The sequence below is a fragment of the Castanea sativa genome, chromosome 3 (genome assembly GCF_040712315.1).
Source record: "Castanea sativa cultivar Marrone di Chiusa Pesio chromosome 3, ASM4071231v1".
NCBI lineage: Eukaryota > Viridiplantae > Streptophyta > Magnoliopsida > Fagales > Fagaceae > Castanea > Castanea sativa.
This window is the reverse complement of record NC_134015.1, coordinates 10,634,417-10,649,079: the sequence shown is the minus strand read 5'-3', so window position 1 is coordinate 10,649,079 and position 14,663 is coordinate 10,634,417. Positions and strand designations below refer to the sequence as shown.

Here is a 14,663-nt window from a genome sequence, read left to right as displayed (position 1 = left end):
TCATAGATAAAGTCTGCCAAAAAAAACGAATAAAGTCACTCCTTTTACTTCAAGTTCCCCCCACAACTTCTCACATGTTCTAAATTCTCGAAGTTGTTTATCTTATCTGAAAAAAAATTGATTGAGATGTCTAAGATTAATCACTTTTTGGTTAAGTTCGTACAAGCAACACAAAAATGCATTTCACTATGATGTTTCACATGTTTAATGTGTTTTTTTTTTTTTTTGGGAGAATCACATGTTTAATGTTTTTTAGTAAACAAAATATGACACTCAGTTTCTTCTACAAAAAGGTAAGTGAGAATTAGAATTTAATCTTTACTGTTGATGAGGGGAAAATGAGGATATTCAAAATTTTTTTTTTTTTTTTTAAATCACCATGATTGAAAAATAAATTGCTTGTGTCTGGGACATTATAGCCAACCTAAACCAAAACATGACCAACTTATAGGCAATAGCATGCAAACCGAACTTCTGTTCTGTTCTGGAAGAACTTCTTGCCCAGGCCTATTCTAAATTTTGACACATTCAAAACCTTAATCTGGTCCAAGGTGAGGCCTGGCAATAAAACTCTTCATTATTGAAATATAAATGCTTAGAAGGTTTTTTTTTTATAAATATTTATATATAAAAAAAAAAAAGATAGAGGTTTTATTCAAAAAATATCATTTTCAACCATTGAATGGAAAAAAGAGGTACATTCTTCCAACAAGATTAACACCTATTCATCCTCTTTAGCACGTCAGCCCAATGAGCAACACGATTACATAAATTGTAACATGGATTTTATTTTGGTGATGATTTGTGGTTAAAAGTTAAAACTTCAATTTGGATGCGTTGCCCATGAGATGTTTGTGGAAATATATGGAATTTGTTTTACCTATTCAGCTCTTAAAATTTATACATTTTCAAAAAAAATAATTTTTGGTTACCAAAATTTTTTTTGCCTTTCATTTATTTTATATTATTTTTGAGGGAATTGCCTTTTATTTTCTCAAAACAAGTTTTGAGACTTTGAGTTATATCATGTCAAATATAATTTTTATTCTAAAAATAGCAAGAAACAAATGTTTTCCCAATCTTGGAAAAAGTTTTAGTGCATTGTTAGAACACTTTTAAAAAACTTGCTACCAAACACGCCTTTATTAAATCTAACATCTTTTAACCAGAAAAATTTTAGAAATTTCCAAAAGTGATGAAAGAAGTAGAGTTTTTTTTTTTTTAAAAGAATAATTTTCATTTACACAAAGAACATTTTTTTATTAGACAATAAGAAAAGAGTTTATACAAAATATATTACATTATTGGGTTGTTTAACAAAAGAGGGTCATTCTCTACTGTTATCCCAACCCATAATAACTAGCAACTTTTAGTTTGCTGTACAAAAGAGGGATAGTGAGTATGTTCTATTATTCTATTTACTTTTTCTTTTTTTTTGCTGAATAAAAAAATAGGGACTCTGGTGTGGGCTCATCGACTCCACGCCACGTGATAGTAATGGGTAATATCACATGTACTACACGGGTCTTACTAGGGCTATCGCTTTAACCGCTCCTCTCTGGGTGCAGAACGAAAACTCCTACCATTAAGCCACACCCCCGTGTGGTTATTATTTTATTTACTTGATTTCTGCCATTTTTAGCCAAAACATCTACTCAACTGTTTCTCTCACAATATATATTGTAGTTAAACCATCCATTGCCTCTCTAAAAGCCTCCCACAATCACAATGCAAAACAAGAACAAATATACCCGCAAATCACTATACCAAAATAAGTATATTACATTAAGTGTTAATATAACAAAATTAGTATAACAGTATCTGACATAATATCACATCTATAAATTAAAAGTCATTGTAATAATAATTTAAAAGTTAAAAATGGTAAATTATTACTTTATTAATAATTAGTTGCAATAACTTATAATTTTTAGTTGTAAGAGAGGCATGAATACTGTAGGGACACAATTTTCAAACCAAATTTAAAATGTAAGAGATCTTGACCCAGTGAACCCAGTACAATAAATTTGTAGAGAATGGGTTAAAGAGCTAAGTTTTAGTGCATGGATAATAGTTAATATGGTTTTGGATGAGGAGCTAACAAGAATTGAACCCAGTTTGTGCGAGAAAGTTTGTCCTTGGCACAATCCGAAGAGCTCTGTTTTAGTATATATTGGATGACAATGATTACAGGAGTTGTTGAGATTGCTACAGTGCTTTTTCTTCTCCTTTTTCCATCCCCTTTTTATGAAGAGCCTTTTCCATTATGTAGTTTCTTTTGGATGATCTTAATTTTACACTTATTGATCTTTTGAGCCACCACTTGAGTGTTTGTCCCATCAGACACTCTTTCTGGCTTTCTGTGAGTTGTGGTTGCCGATGTGGCACTATTCAGGGGTCTTTTCCACATAAATGCGATAAAAAAGTTAGCTGTAGGGCATTCAATGCGGTGTAATAGCTTTCCCTTAGATATTTTTAAGTCCTTATCCCTCTTGTACGTTCATGATGCTCGTCCCTATTATTAGAACTTCCTGGAATGTCACTTTGATAATTAGGATCTATGCCCGATTTGCGTTTAGCTTATCCGAGGAGATATTCCTCCTCGGATTCGAACTACTCACGATCTCAACCAAAGCCCCACGCTCTCGGCCGAAGCCCAAAACCCCACAGATACTAAATTGCATTTATATTTTTTTTTGCAATGACTTAAATTGAAGAAATCATTGTAATAATTTGATACCAATTATTTAAGCTTATTACACACACGTGCGCGCACGCACACACACACACACATATATATATATATTTGCTGTAATAAGCTGTCACTTTGAAATTTCCATTGTAATAAATTGCAAAATTTTTAATATCAAGTTATTACAATGATTTCTTTAATTAAAGTTATTGCAAAAAAAAAAAAAATTTCTTAATACAATTTTGTATTAAAGCCTCTATTACAATAGAAAATTATAAGTTATTGCAGCTAATTATTATTAATATAATAATTTACCACTTTTAAGTTACTATTGCAACGACTTTTGATTTATAGATTGATATTATGTCTAATACAATTATATTAATTTTGTTGTATTAACATTTGATATGATCGAATTATTTTGGTGTAATGGAAAGAAATAGTGAGAGGTTGGCAAATAATTATTTGCGTAACACGTTAAAACTTTATGTCACCAAAAATGTTAAGTGAGTCTATATTTGCAACATAAGAAATAATTTATTTTTGATAAACTAATGAGTATGATATGATTTGAAGGTTGAAACTAGATTGTCTACTTCATAATAATAATTCTTTTTTATTAGGTTAAAACACCAACTAATTTTGGGTGTAAACAAAATTTGAACTTATGTATTTCTACGATAACAATAGTGCTTTGTGGAAAGATGTAGTAAAAATAAAATTAAAAAAAAACTTTATAAAAAGACATTTATTAAGTCAAACACTTTCAACTTGAAAATTTTAGAATAGGATCATGCATCTAACCCACCAACCCAACAAAACCGACCCAATTCAACCCAAATTGACACCTTAGGTTGGTTTTTATGGGTTGGTGAGTCGGAGTTGGGTCGCAATTCTATTTTAAGCCTCAGGTTAGGTTGAGTTCAGGTTGATAGTTTTTTTAACTTATCTAACTTAACCTAACCCACTATATGCATATAAATTAATTTTATAACTCTTGTTTTCATATTTTAGTTTGATTCATTCTAGCATTTTGAGAATTAGTTTTGATAAATTCAAAATTTTGGAATATAAATATTTAGGTAGATTATATGAATTGTAATAATATATTATTAAGAAAAGCTTAAATAGTTGATGAAAGTCTAAATTTCTTTACGAGAAATGAAACAATGCAACACAATACATCGACCGAACCCAGCCCAACCCATGTTAAGTTGGATTGAGAATTTCAAAACTCTACCTTAGCAGGTTAGGTAGAAAAAACCCTGTGACTCGACCCAACCCGATTTTAGAAAGTGCTGCAACAGATGAAATACAATCCAAACGTAATGGGTTGGATTTCTGTGAGAATTGAAATCATCCCCATCGAAAGGCCCAGCCCAAGTCTGATTTACACTACCACTCGTTGTGTCTCTCTGCAACAGTCTTGAGAAACAGAAAAAAAACATGGAGAATGAGGAAGAGGAAGGTCAACAAAACTCACAGCAAAACCAGCACAAGAGGAACAAGAGCTCCTCTTCCTCAACAGTGATAAAGATACCATCTTATCAGGAAGTTATTGAGAGCTCACAGTCAAAGTCAACCCCACCTTCTCTCTTCAACCCTTCCAAGTCCTTCTCTCAAGCCTTCTCTTTCATCAAATCCTCTGAGTTCTACACCCCACCACCCTCCAATACCTCTTCCTCTTCACAGTCCTCACAGGCCTTGGATGGCACTATTTCCAGGTACCCATTTGGCTCTTTTCAATTCTAAATTCATTGGTGGTGTTGTTTCTGTTTGTTTTGGTTCAAAGTTGGGTTTTTTAGGAGGTTTTCTAGTGGTATAGTTTATTCTTGAGTTACCCATTTTCCTGCTGTATTCGAAACTGTTATCTTTTTTTGTTTGTCTATAAGAGTACTTTGTTGTTATTTGTTTGGGGAAATTGGGTTATTGTTTTTTCTGGAGGAAGTTTGGTTTCTGGGAGAGTTCTATGGTTCTAGAATTTAGACTTGAGGTACCCATTTGGGTTATATTGTAGGAAAATGTTGGGTTATTATTTGGTTTGGTGGAAAGTGACTATGGGGAGGTTTTGTGATCGTTTTCTTGGTTTTGATGGATTTGGGAATGGAGGGGAAGGAAATCTAGGGGCTTGAGGATTCTGTTGGGGTAAAACTTAGTTACTGCTCCTTAGCTTCAATATGTTAGGTTCTCCAATTAATTTAAACACAGCTGTATTGAATTTAATTTTCATTGGAAAAGATAAAATGTTTGTGCTTTATTGGTCAATGCAACCATGCATTTGAATTTAATCAGGGAACCTAACGTACAGCTCAACACCTAAGGAATTGTATCTAAGTTTTGCGGCAAAACTTTTGCCTATTCTCTTGGCTTTTGTTTGTAAGAGAGGAAAGTTTGAGTAAATTATGCAATATGCAATTTGGTCAATGTGTTTGTGGTAAAAAGAGCTCTTTTTTTTTTACTCAGGTACCAAATAGTTGAGTAAATTATGAGTGGTCTTTTGTGCTGGGTCTTACAAATAGTGACTCTATTCATTCTTTTATAGATTTGATTTATATGTAGGTAGTTCTCCATTTGTAATTCTTTAGGCTACTTCATGACCATTTTCACAAGGTAGTTTTGTTTCAATAAAATTATTCTTACCTAAATAAAAAATTAAAAGTTGAAGGACCAAAAAAAGAAAAGAAATTTTATTTCAATGCGAGCGTTATTCTCAGGGAGCAAAGGTAGAATTAGGGTTTAGTCTTGACTCTCGAGGAATGTTAGGTTCTGTTTCTAATGTTTTTGTTGATTTGTACCTGAGGAAACAAAGAACTTTAGATGATGAAGCTAAGACAACCGTTTAGCATTGAATATTTTAGGTGCCTTCTTGTTGGCATTAGCAGGTTAATTTTTTTAATTCTGACAATCAATAAGAACCTAAAACTAGAACACTCATAAGTTTTTATTTTTTATTTTTTCTATTTGTTGTTGTTCTCATTTTCAAAGTGGTTGATCTTGGGGTGAGGAAGTTTGTTTCTATGCTTTTGTTTGATTTTTAGATGCTTTCTGTGGTTTGTTGTTTCTTTGGGGCTTAAAATTGACATGTTACATGTCGTCTGTTGTTTGTTTTAGACAAATTGGTCAATCTCATCCACCATCTTCTTCGTCACGGGCTTCTGCTGCTGCTCCTGTTACTTCATCACCGTTGTCAACATCACTTGCCACACAGAGTCGCAATGCAATTCTTGTGAGCCACAGACAGGTAAGGCTATTTGGGGCATTCTTTGTTTTTAAGCATTTGATATGCATCATAGCTGCCGGGCCTGTTGTAGATGATGTTGTCACTACGGCAACTGTTCATTAACTTGAACTCCAGGCATTTGTTGGTAGTGGTAGATGTATTGTAAGGTTCCTGCTGGAAGTGATGGATTTGTTCACAAGACAATACAATAATACATGCACCTTTATAATTACTTTCCCAGAATTTTTGGATGCCACATCTCATTTGTTGATATAATATTGATCTCAGTGTCTGTTCCTTATTATGATAGAAGTATGTGTTAACAGTGCAAAATGGTAAGAAGAAGATTTGGTATGACTGTATTGATCAATATTAGTTAGGGTTGATTTGAGGTCCAAAGTGGAGCATCTTCTTTCTTTGGAAGAAATTTCCTGGAGACAAAAATCTAGGATGTTATCTATTAAGGAAGGGGATAACAACACCAAGTTCTTTCATAAGATGGAAAATTCCCATAGGAGGCATAACCATCTGAGGATATTGGAGGTGGATGGAGTGGTTTTTGAGGAGGAATCCAAGGTAATTGCTCAGGTAGTACAGTTTTACAAAAACTTGTATAAGGAGTCTGAGGGGTGGAGGTCTTTTGTGGAAGGCTTGGAGTTTGATTGTATTGGGGATATGGAGAGGGTTTGACTTGAAACAAAGTTTGAGAGGGAGGAGATTTTTCAAGTTGTAAGAGACTTGGAAGGGGACAAATCTCCAGGTTCGGATGAGTTTACTATGGTTTATTATCATCATTGTTGGAGAGTAGTGGAAAAAGATGTCTTAGCAGTCTTTGATGAGTTTTTTGCAATACTGTAAGTTTGAAAAATCTCTTAATGCTACTTTCATTGCTTTAATTCCAAAGAAGAATGATGCCTCTAATATTAAAGATTTCTAGCCTATTAGCTTGGTGGGGAGTGTGTATAAAATTTTGGCTAAGGTTTTGGCTAATCGCATGAGAATGGTCTTAGATCAGTTGATTTCTAAAACTCAGAATAACTTTGTGGGTGGGAGACAAATCCTTGACTCGGTTCTTATTGCGAATGAATGTGTTGATAGTCGAGTGAAGAGCCGGGTTCCTGGGGTCATATGTAAACTTGATATTGAGAAAGCATACAATCATGTGAATTGGGAGGCTCTTCTGGATTTGTTGAATAGGATGGGCTTTGGGGTGAAGTGGTGTAAGTGGATTCGTACTTGTATCTTCACAGTCCAGCTCTCGGTCTTGATTAATAGGTCTCTAGTTGATTTTTTTGGTAGTTCAAGGGGGCTTAAGACAAGGGGATCTGCTATCTCCTATGCTCTTTTTGATAATGATGGAGGTGTTCAGTAGGATGTTGAGAAGAGTGGAGGAAGTTGGCTTAATCCGTGGTTTTAAAGTTGAGGGTAGGAGGGGTGGTGGGGAATGTGTTTCACATCTATTGTTTGTAAATGACACTATTCTTTTTTGTGATGCAGATGTGGAGCAAATTCTGCATATTCGGTTGTTGTTACTTTGTTTTCAGGTTATGACAGGACAGGTTTGAAGGTCAATGTGCAGAATAGTGAAATGGTTCCAATAGGGGAGGTAGATGATGTGCATGCCTTGGCTGAAATTTTGGGATGCAGAGTTGGAACTTTACCCATGTCTTATCTTGGCATGTCGTTGGGGGTTTCACATATCTCTCCTTCAATTTGGAATCCTATCTTGGAAAAAATTGAGCGGAAGTTGGCTGGGTGGAAGAAGTTGTATTTGTCTAAGGAGGGTAGATTGACGTTACCTAAGAGTACGTTATCTAGTCTTCCCACTTACTTTTTATCGCTATTCACTATTGCTACTTATGTGGCTAATAGAATTGAAAAATTGCAAAGAGATTTTCTATGGAGTGATAGCAAGACTCATCTAGTAGGATGGGATAAAGTTTGTGCACCCATAGCCAATGGTGATTTAAGTATAAGGAAACTTACTACTTTCAATAAAGCATTATTGGGGTAATGGTTGTGGCAGTTTGGGAAAGAGGAGAATCGGCTGTGGAGAAGGGTGGTAGCTTCAAAGTTTGGGGAAGGGTGGGGGGGATGGACCTCTAAGTTAGGTAGGGGAGTACATGGGTGTGGTTTGTGGAAAGGCATTCGTATGAGCTGGGAGGACTTTAGCAAAAATACTCAGTTTGTTGTTGGGTTGGAGAATAGAGTGAGGTTTTGGCAGGATGGGTGGTATGGAGATCAACCTTTCCAAGTTACTTTCCCGAGGTTGTATGGCATTGCTATTGACAAGGAGGTCTCTGTTGTAGCTTCTTTGTCAAGGCTAGGGGGCGGAGGATAGAAGAATTTGGGATGTTCGTTTTATTCGGGAATTTAATGATTGGGAGATGGAGGAAGGGCTGCATTTTCTTCTTATCGTGGGAGCCAATACCCTTTCAATGGATGTTGGAGATCGGTTGAGATGGAAGTTGAAGCCTAATGGAGATTTTGACATTCGGTCGTATTATAACAAATTGCAGAATTCCCCCTCAATTGTTTTTCCTTGGAAAGGTATATGGAGAGTTAAGGTCCCTAGACATGTTTCTTTCTTCATTTGGTGTGTAGCTTGGAATAAGATCCTAACGGGTGATAATCTGAGATTGAGAGGCTTGGATTTTATGGACTGATGTTTTATGTGTCGACATTGTGGGGAGACGGTGGACCACTTGCTTCTTCATTGTGAGATGACTTATCGGTTATGTAGCTTTGTTTTTATAACCTTTGAAGTGTCATGGGTCATACCTAGATCGATTCCAGGTGTGCTTTTTGAATGGTGGAATTGGGTGGGGAAGCATTCATCTTAGATCTGGAATTTAGTTCCGTTGTGCATACTATGGTGTCTTTAGAAGGAATGAAATCGATGAACTTTTGAGGATTTGGATAAGTTTGGTGATCAAATGCGTGCTTTGTTTAGTGAAACTTTGTTTGATTGGTCTCAGGCCTGGGGACTCATGACTAGTGACTCTCTCCCTTCTTTTCTTCATTCTCTTTCTCTTTTGTAATTATTCTGCTATTTGGTTTTTTTTTTCTTTTTTTTCTTTTTTTGTATTTTCCCTGCTTTCTTTTTCCATTCTTGTATTTTTCTGGTCTACTCTATGCTTTTCTTGCATAGAGTAGCCTTTCGTATATATATCATTCTTACTTATCAAAAAATTAATAAATTAAAGGGTAAAACTAGGTACAGTTCCATAGGTGCAATATATTAGGTTCTCCAATTAAATTCAACCAAATAGCTGTATTGTATTTAATTGTCCTAGAAAAAATGACACTTTTTGTGCTTCATTGGTCAATGCAACCATGTGTTTGAATTTAATGGGGAAACCTAATGTATTTCCCCTAAGGAATTGTTCATAAATTTTGCCCAAACTATGAAGTATAGCTCATATCACTCTGCTACATAGTGACTCATTTAGGAAAAGACTATTCTCTTATTTTTTACATATAAAAGTAGATTTTCCCTAAACTGGGTTGGAGAAAATAACTTCTATCAACAACTGGATCTTGAAGTTCTATTCTATTTTCGTACCCTCAGCATAATAAGAGTAGACAAACGGTCGGAAAATCAATTAACGAAGGGTGGAATAAAAATTTTTGATCAAAGCTGTTTAACTTTTTTAGTTGCACAAGTTATGTCGTAGCTCAGTAGGACATGGGACAAACTTAGAAGGAGAGGGAAAGGCAGCAGTAATACTATCGTACACTAAACAATTTGGAATATTTGTGATGTAATTAATGTGATACCTTAGATTCATTGAATATCGAATTGAATTAGTTGAGAGTGTGTTGTGAGGGTATGTGTTGAGTCCCAAGTTGGGTATGTACTAGCTCAATCTGGGCTTTAACTACAAGGAACCTCAATTGTGACTAGACTAGTGGCTAGCATTTTTCCTTATTGATACAATTACTCTCTTCGATACTGTGAAATCTATCGTATTTTCCTTAAAAGCTTGAGGGTAACTGTTGGAATATCTAAATTTTAATAACATCTTCTTACTGAACTTTTTGGTCCAATAAAATGTTTGTTCTCAGCAGAAATGCTTAGTACCATTTACAGAGTTGTCTGTTATTTTTACTTAGCCTGAATGTGAAAGTCCTCTCTCCTTTTTCAGAAGGGAAACCCCTTGCTCAAACATATCAGGAATGTGAGGTGGGCTTTTGCAGATATTGTTTGTGACTACTTACTTGGTCAAAGCTCATGTGCTCTCTATCTGAGGTTTGAACACTTGCACCTATATATATCATTTTCTATGTTTTTAAGGTGATAACTTGGTGCTTTATTGAGGGACTTCTTCTGTTAGAACCTTAGTTCACAAAAATATTGGGCATGGCTTTGATATATAGAGTGGCCTAGCTTGTCATTTCTATTTAATCATTTTATTATATGAATTTTAAAAATCCATCCCTATGCTTCAATATGTATATTAAGTTTACCAATTGATGCAGTCTTCGATATCATCTGCTGCACCCAGACTACCTATATTACCGAATCAGAGAACTGCAAAAGAATTTCAAGCTCCGTGTTGTTCTATGTCATGTCGATGTGGTAAGCCACCCTGCTTTCTTGTCTGTAATATAATTATTTCTTATCCAAGTTTTTTAATGATCCATGTGGACATATGAATTAGAAGTTTTGTTGTTAATATAAATGAACGAGTTTACATTTTTCCTTTTCATTGATTTCAGGAAGATGTAGCTAAGCCTTTACTTGAAGTTACTAAAACAGCTCTGCTTCATGACTGTACACTATTATGTGCTTGGAGGTAATTACCTCTTTAAATACAGATGACAACCATATGTAATATGCTAAAGACATCTATTCAAGTGTATAAGGAGCCTGGTTCTGTTCTTATTACCAGTAACAAAACATCTTTTTCAGATTTTCTATGGCTCTAACTACCTATCCTTTTGGCTATTTTCTGTTATAGCTTGGAGGAATGTGGTCGCTACTTGGAGACTATAAAAGTATATGAAAACAAGCCTGCAGACATTATTCAAGGCCAAATGGATACAGACTATCTATCACGGGTATTATATTTTGGTTCTCATTGGTTTAGAATCAATTTATGTTTTTTATATTAATTTGCTTAAATTTGAAATATCTAGGGTGATTTGTTCAGTGTAGCACTGTGAGTTAATTGAACTGAACCTATTTCATTTTAAATGTAGCTAACTCATGCTCTTACAACGGTTCGACATGTTAACAAGACTGATGTAGTGACCCTTGGTACTACATTTGGGGTATGATGCTGCTTTTCACCTGGATCTTTCCATTAGGAGTTTTCTTTCTTTCTTTCTTCTTCTTCTTATTTTTTTGGTTACTATTTTTGGTGTAAATATCGATATGCCAATTGTCATGTTAATGCAGTCCCTTTCTCATATCATGGATGCATCAATGGAAGATCTAGCTCGATGCCCTGGAATAGGAGAGCGCAAGGTACTTTTCCATGGTTTAAAGTGAGTCAAGTCATACTATAATAGGTTCTTGTTTCTTGTGTGATGTTATTCAGTTGATTGCATATATAAGCTAGAGGCATTTTTTAAAATTTGAATACCTTTAAGTAAGGAATTGATGGTGTGAAACAAAAGGAAATTACTCTGTTCATCAGGTAAAACGCTTGTATGACACTTTTCATGAGCCATTCAAGCGTGTTGTTGCCAGCCGCCCTGCTGTTCCTGAAACTCCTGTCCAGAACAATACTGAACCTGGCTCAGTGAGTGAAGAGAAAGGAAAGGAGAAGGCCACAGAAGATGCAAGCAACAAGAAGAATGAGCCTGAATTGACAGTTAAATCTGCCCTGTCTGCTGCTTTTGCCAAGTATGCTGATAAAGTTGGTCAAAAGAATGCAAAAATGGCAGGGGAGAAGAAGGGAGAAACAAGGGCTAGTGTCGAATCAGAAGCTGAAAAATAAGAATTCCTCGTGAAGTTGCTCCAAGTGGATATACCTTTCCAGATTTCAAGGTAACCGCAAGCAGGAGGGCTGGGTGAAGGGGAAATAATTGATATTTTCCCTTATTATGGCGCACTGGGAAGAAAACTGATTGTGGTAGAGCTGCAAATGCATTAGTGAGGCACACTTACTCTAATGCTCTCCTATATGAGGTGGTGCAAAAGATCTGAATCACTAATTTTGTTCAACTGGTGATCAACACAAGATAAAAATCTGAAAGTCATTATGTATTGGTATGTATATAGACACACACCTTGAAGCACATATTCTGTAGTGTTAACTATCATCTTCTGCAATGAAAATGGGCAGTCTTTTCAAAGGTTGCCAAAAAAGAAAAGAGCACTATAATGCCCTTGAGTGGCTCATAAGAAATTTGTTATACTGAATTCTATTGGTATGATGAACTGTGTGGTATGATTTATTGAAGCTTGACAGACTCCCAGAAATAATGTTTCATTCTTGATGAACTTGTAAAGTAGGTTTGCTACATTGCTTCAGAATCTGATGTACATTGAACTAGATTGTAGTTAAATCACTATGCCTGCAGTCTTTATCTTATTGTTGGGCTTGCAAGTGTGGAGTTCGACGCCTCACAGCATAAAATGCCAATGTGGGATTCCTTTTATTGATGCTTGCAGGGTTACCATGTTTGCATTATTCTCGATGCATGCAGTGTTAGTATGTTAAAATTGGTTAACAGGGCTGGGAAATACTGAGAATCCCATCAAAGTCATGATGATTGTAAGTTGATATAGCTAGATGGTGGGAGATGATGAAATTTTGCAGGAGACAAATCCCAGTCAGGAAGTGGTCTGATATTAAGAATAAGAGAATACAGATAAGGAATGGAAGGACGCTGTAACCAGATATTACAGTTTGAAACTGCCCAAGGAATTTTAGTCTATTTATGCATAGTGAGATCAATGATGAGGACTGTGAAGCACATGAGACATGCAGTGATGGACATTTTATCATCAAGCTTTTGTTAAAAAATTTCTAATAAAAGGAAACAGGTTTATTAGAGAATCTAAAAGTTTGGTGCCTGCTTGGGAAGAAATTGAGTTCAGAGTAAAGTGAGATCAATGGTTCTAGATGGAATAGATATTAGAATTCCTTAATAGGTAACTCCAACTACTTAGGGTTGGTTACTTGGTTGCATAATTTTAATTATTGTCTCAATTTTTTATACTTAGAACATAGGCATGCCGTGTGTGTAAAAATGGCGTGCATCTATCTACCCTTTCAATGCGCAAAGACACCTAGGACAAGCCAAATCCCTCTTCATCAACTTATACCAATGAAGTTTATGCTTTCTTAGTCCATGTCCATCAATGCCACACTGAATTAGTGTTATTAGGGTAACTTTGAGAACCTTAGGGTATGTTTGGTAACTATTATTTCTCCTTATTTTCTATTTTCAAAAACAATTTTCTATTTTTGAGACTAAAAAACTTGTTTGGTAAATCAAAATGGACAAAAAACAAAAATTGTTCTCAAAACTCAATTTGTGAAGGAAACTGAAAACATGTAAAAAGCTACTTTTAGTTTTTAATTTTCAAAAGTTAATGAAAATACGTATTTAATTTAATGAAACTGTCTCATTTAATAAGTTAGCAATTAGAGTTCAAATCCTAGGAACAATATATTTTAGTATTTTTTTTAATACAAAAACCTAGCTTTTTAATTTCAACTAACCAAACATGTTTTTTATTTCAAAAATACAAGAAAATTGTTTTTTTTTTTATATTCCCAAAAACAAAATTTTGAAAATCGAAAACAAAAACTGTTACCAAACATAACCTTAGTAATTAAAAATGAAGAAAAAGAAATGGAGAAATAAATAAACAAAACTTTATATCAGTTTATTTGAGCTAGTCACATCTATACCATTCTAACAATCCCAAGCAACAGTGACACTTAATTTCAAGGACTTCGCCTGTTACAGAAACTATCTCTTGTTGTGATGCATAATTCTTAGGCTTAAAATAGTAGTAGTGACAGTGAAAATTAAGCAATAGGTATAAATTAAGGTCTCCATGCTGACCCGGTGAGTTTGTGTATATATGATTGGGGTTCCTTTGATGTCATTTGATCCTTGTGAACTTTACTCAACAAGGCCAAGTGTCTCCCACCTAGGGGAGCTGGTGTGGACTCCACTTTATAGCATATCTATGAAGATTATCATTTATCATTTATGTTATCTTTATATTTACTTTGGGTTTATCATTAGCATTTGATTAATATTTGAGATTGTTTAGGATTATCAGATTAGTATTTGAAATTGTTTAGGATTTGTATTAAAAAAGTTTACCTTTGTCATTGTGATTTCTAAAGGTTGTATATAAAGCTTTTGTTGGTTTATTTTGCAATCAAATGATTATTAATATTATTCAGTGTTTATTCATGCAAAAATTGCATTAGGTTTGGTGGTAAATCCAAACAACCTTAGGTGGTGAAGCCTAAGGTCTAGTGTGGGATTTGGTGGTAAATCCAAACAACCTTAGGTGGTGAAGCCTAAGGTCTAGTGTGGGATTAATCTAGGTGGGAAGCCTAGGTTGTCCTACATCAATAGGACTTTGGGATGCTTTTAAGATACTTCTTGTACTAAAGTTATGCTTCTTGAATTTAGTCCTTTCTGTTTGCTTTCATCTTTAGCTTTCACCAGTATTCCACTGAAGACCCTATTGTCATTTTAGGGCAAATGAATTATTACACTGGACACTCTTTTTGTCTCTTTTTTTTTTTTTTTATAATACTCCTTTTG

The 14,663-nt window shown here is 34.7% G+C and overlaps 1 protein-coding gene across 3 annotated transcripts; it reads left to right on the top strand.

The window, feature by feature from the left end:
• The first annotated feature begins 4,115 nt into the window (after window positions 1-4,115).
• Window positions 4,116-12,431, top strand: LOC142627396 (DNA excision repair protein ERCC-1). 3 transcript variants are annotated; one of them, XM_075801247.1, is made up of 9 exons: window positions 4,116-4,416; window positions 5,804-5,933; window positions 10,061-10,164; window positions 10,395-10,494; window positions 10,635-10,711; window positions 10,877-10,976; window positions 11,118-11,189; window positions 11,317-11,385; window positions 11,558-12,431. In XM_075801247.1, the coding sequence occupies exons 1-9, from the start codon at window positions 4,139-4,141 to the stop codon at window positions 11,858-11,860; spliced, it is 1,233 nt and encodes a 410-aa protein (XP_075657362.1). In that variant the 5' UTR covers window positions 4,116-4,138; the 3' UTR covers window positions 11,861-12,431. The 3 variants fall into 3 exon arrangements, with proteins under 3 accessions (XP_075657362.1, XP_075657364.1, XP_075657363.1); XM_075801249.1 differs by having other exon boundaries at window positions 4,128-4,416; window positions 11,317-11,405; XM_075801248.1 differs by having other exon boundaries at window positions 4,128-4,416; window positions 11,317-11,405; window positions 11,538-11,712.
• The last annotated feature ends 2,232 nt before the right edge of the window (window positions 12,432-14,663 follow it).

Coding starts and splice junctions, on each gene's coding strand:
- LOC142627396 (XM_075801247.1), top strand. CDS start 4,139: ATGGAGAATGAGGAAGAGGAAGGTCAACAAAACTCACAGCAAAACCAG. Junction 10,977..11,117: donor ATACAGACTATCTATCACGG/GTATTATATTTT, acceptor TTTTAAATGTAG/CTAACTCATGCTCTTACAAC. Junction 11,190..11,316: donor CCCTTGGTACTACATTTGGG/GTATGATGCTGC, acceptor ATGTTAATGCAG/TCCCTTTCTCATATCATGGA.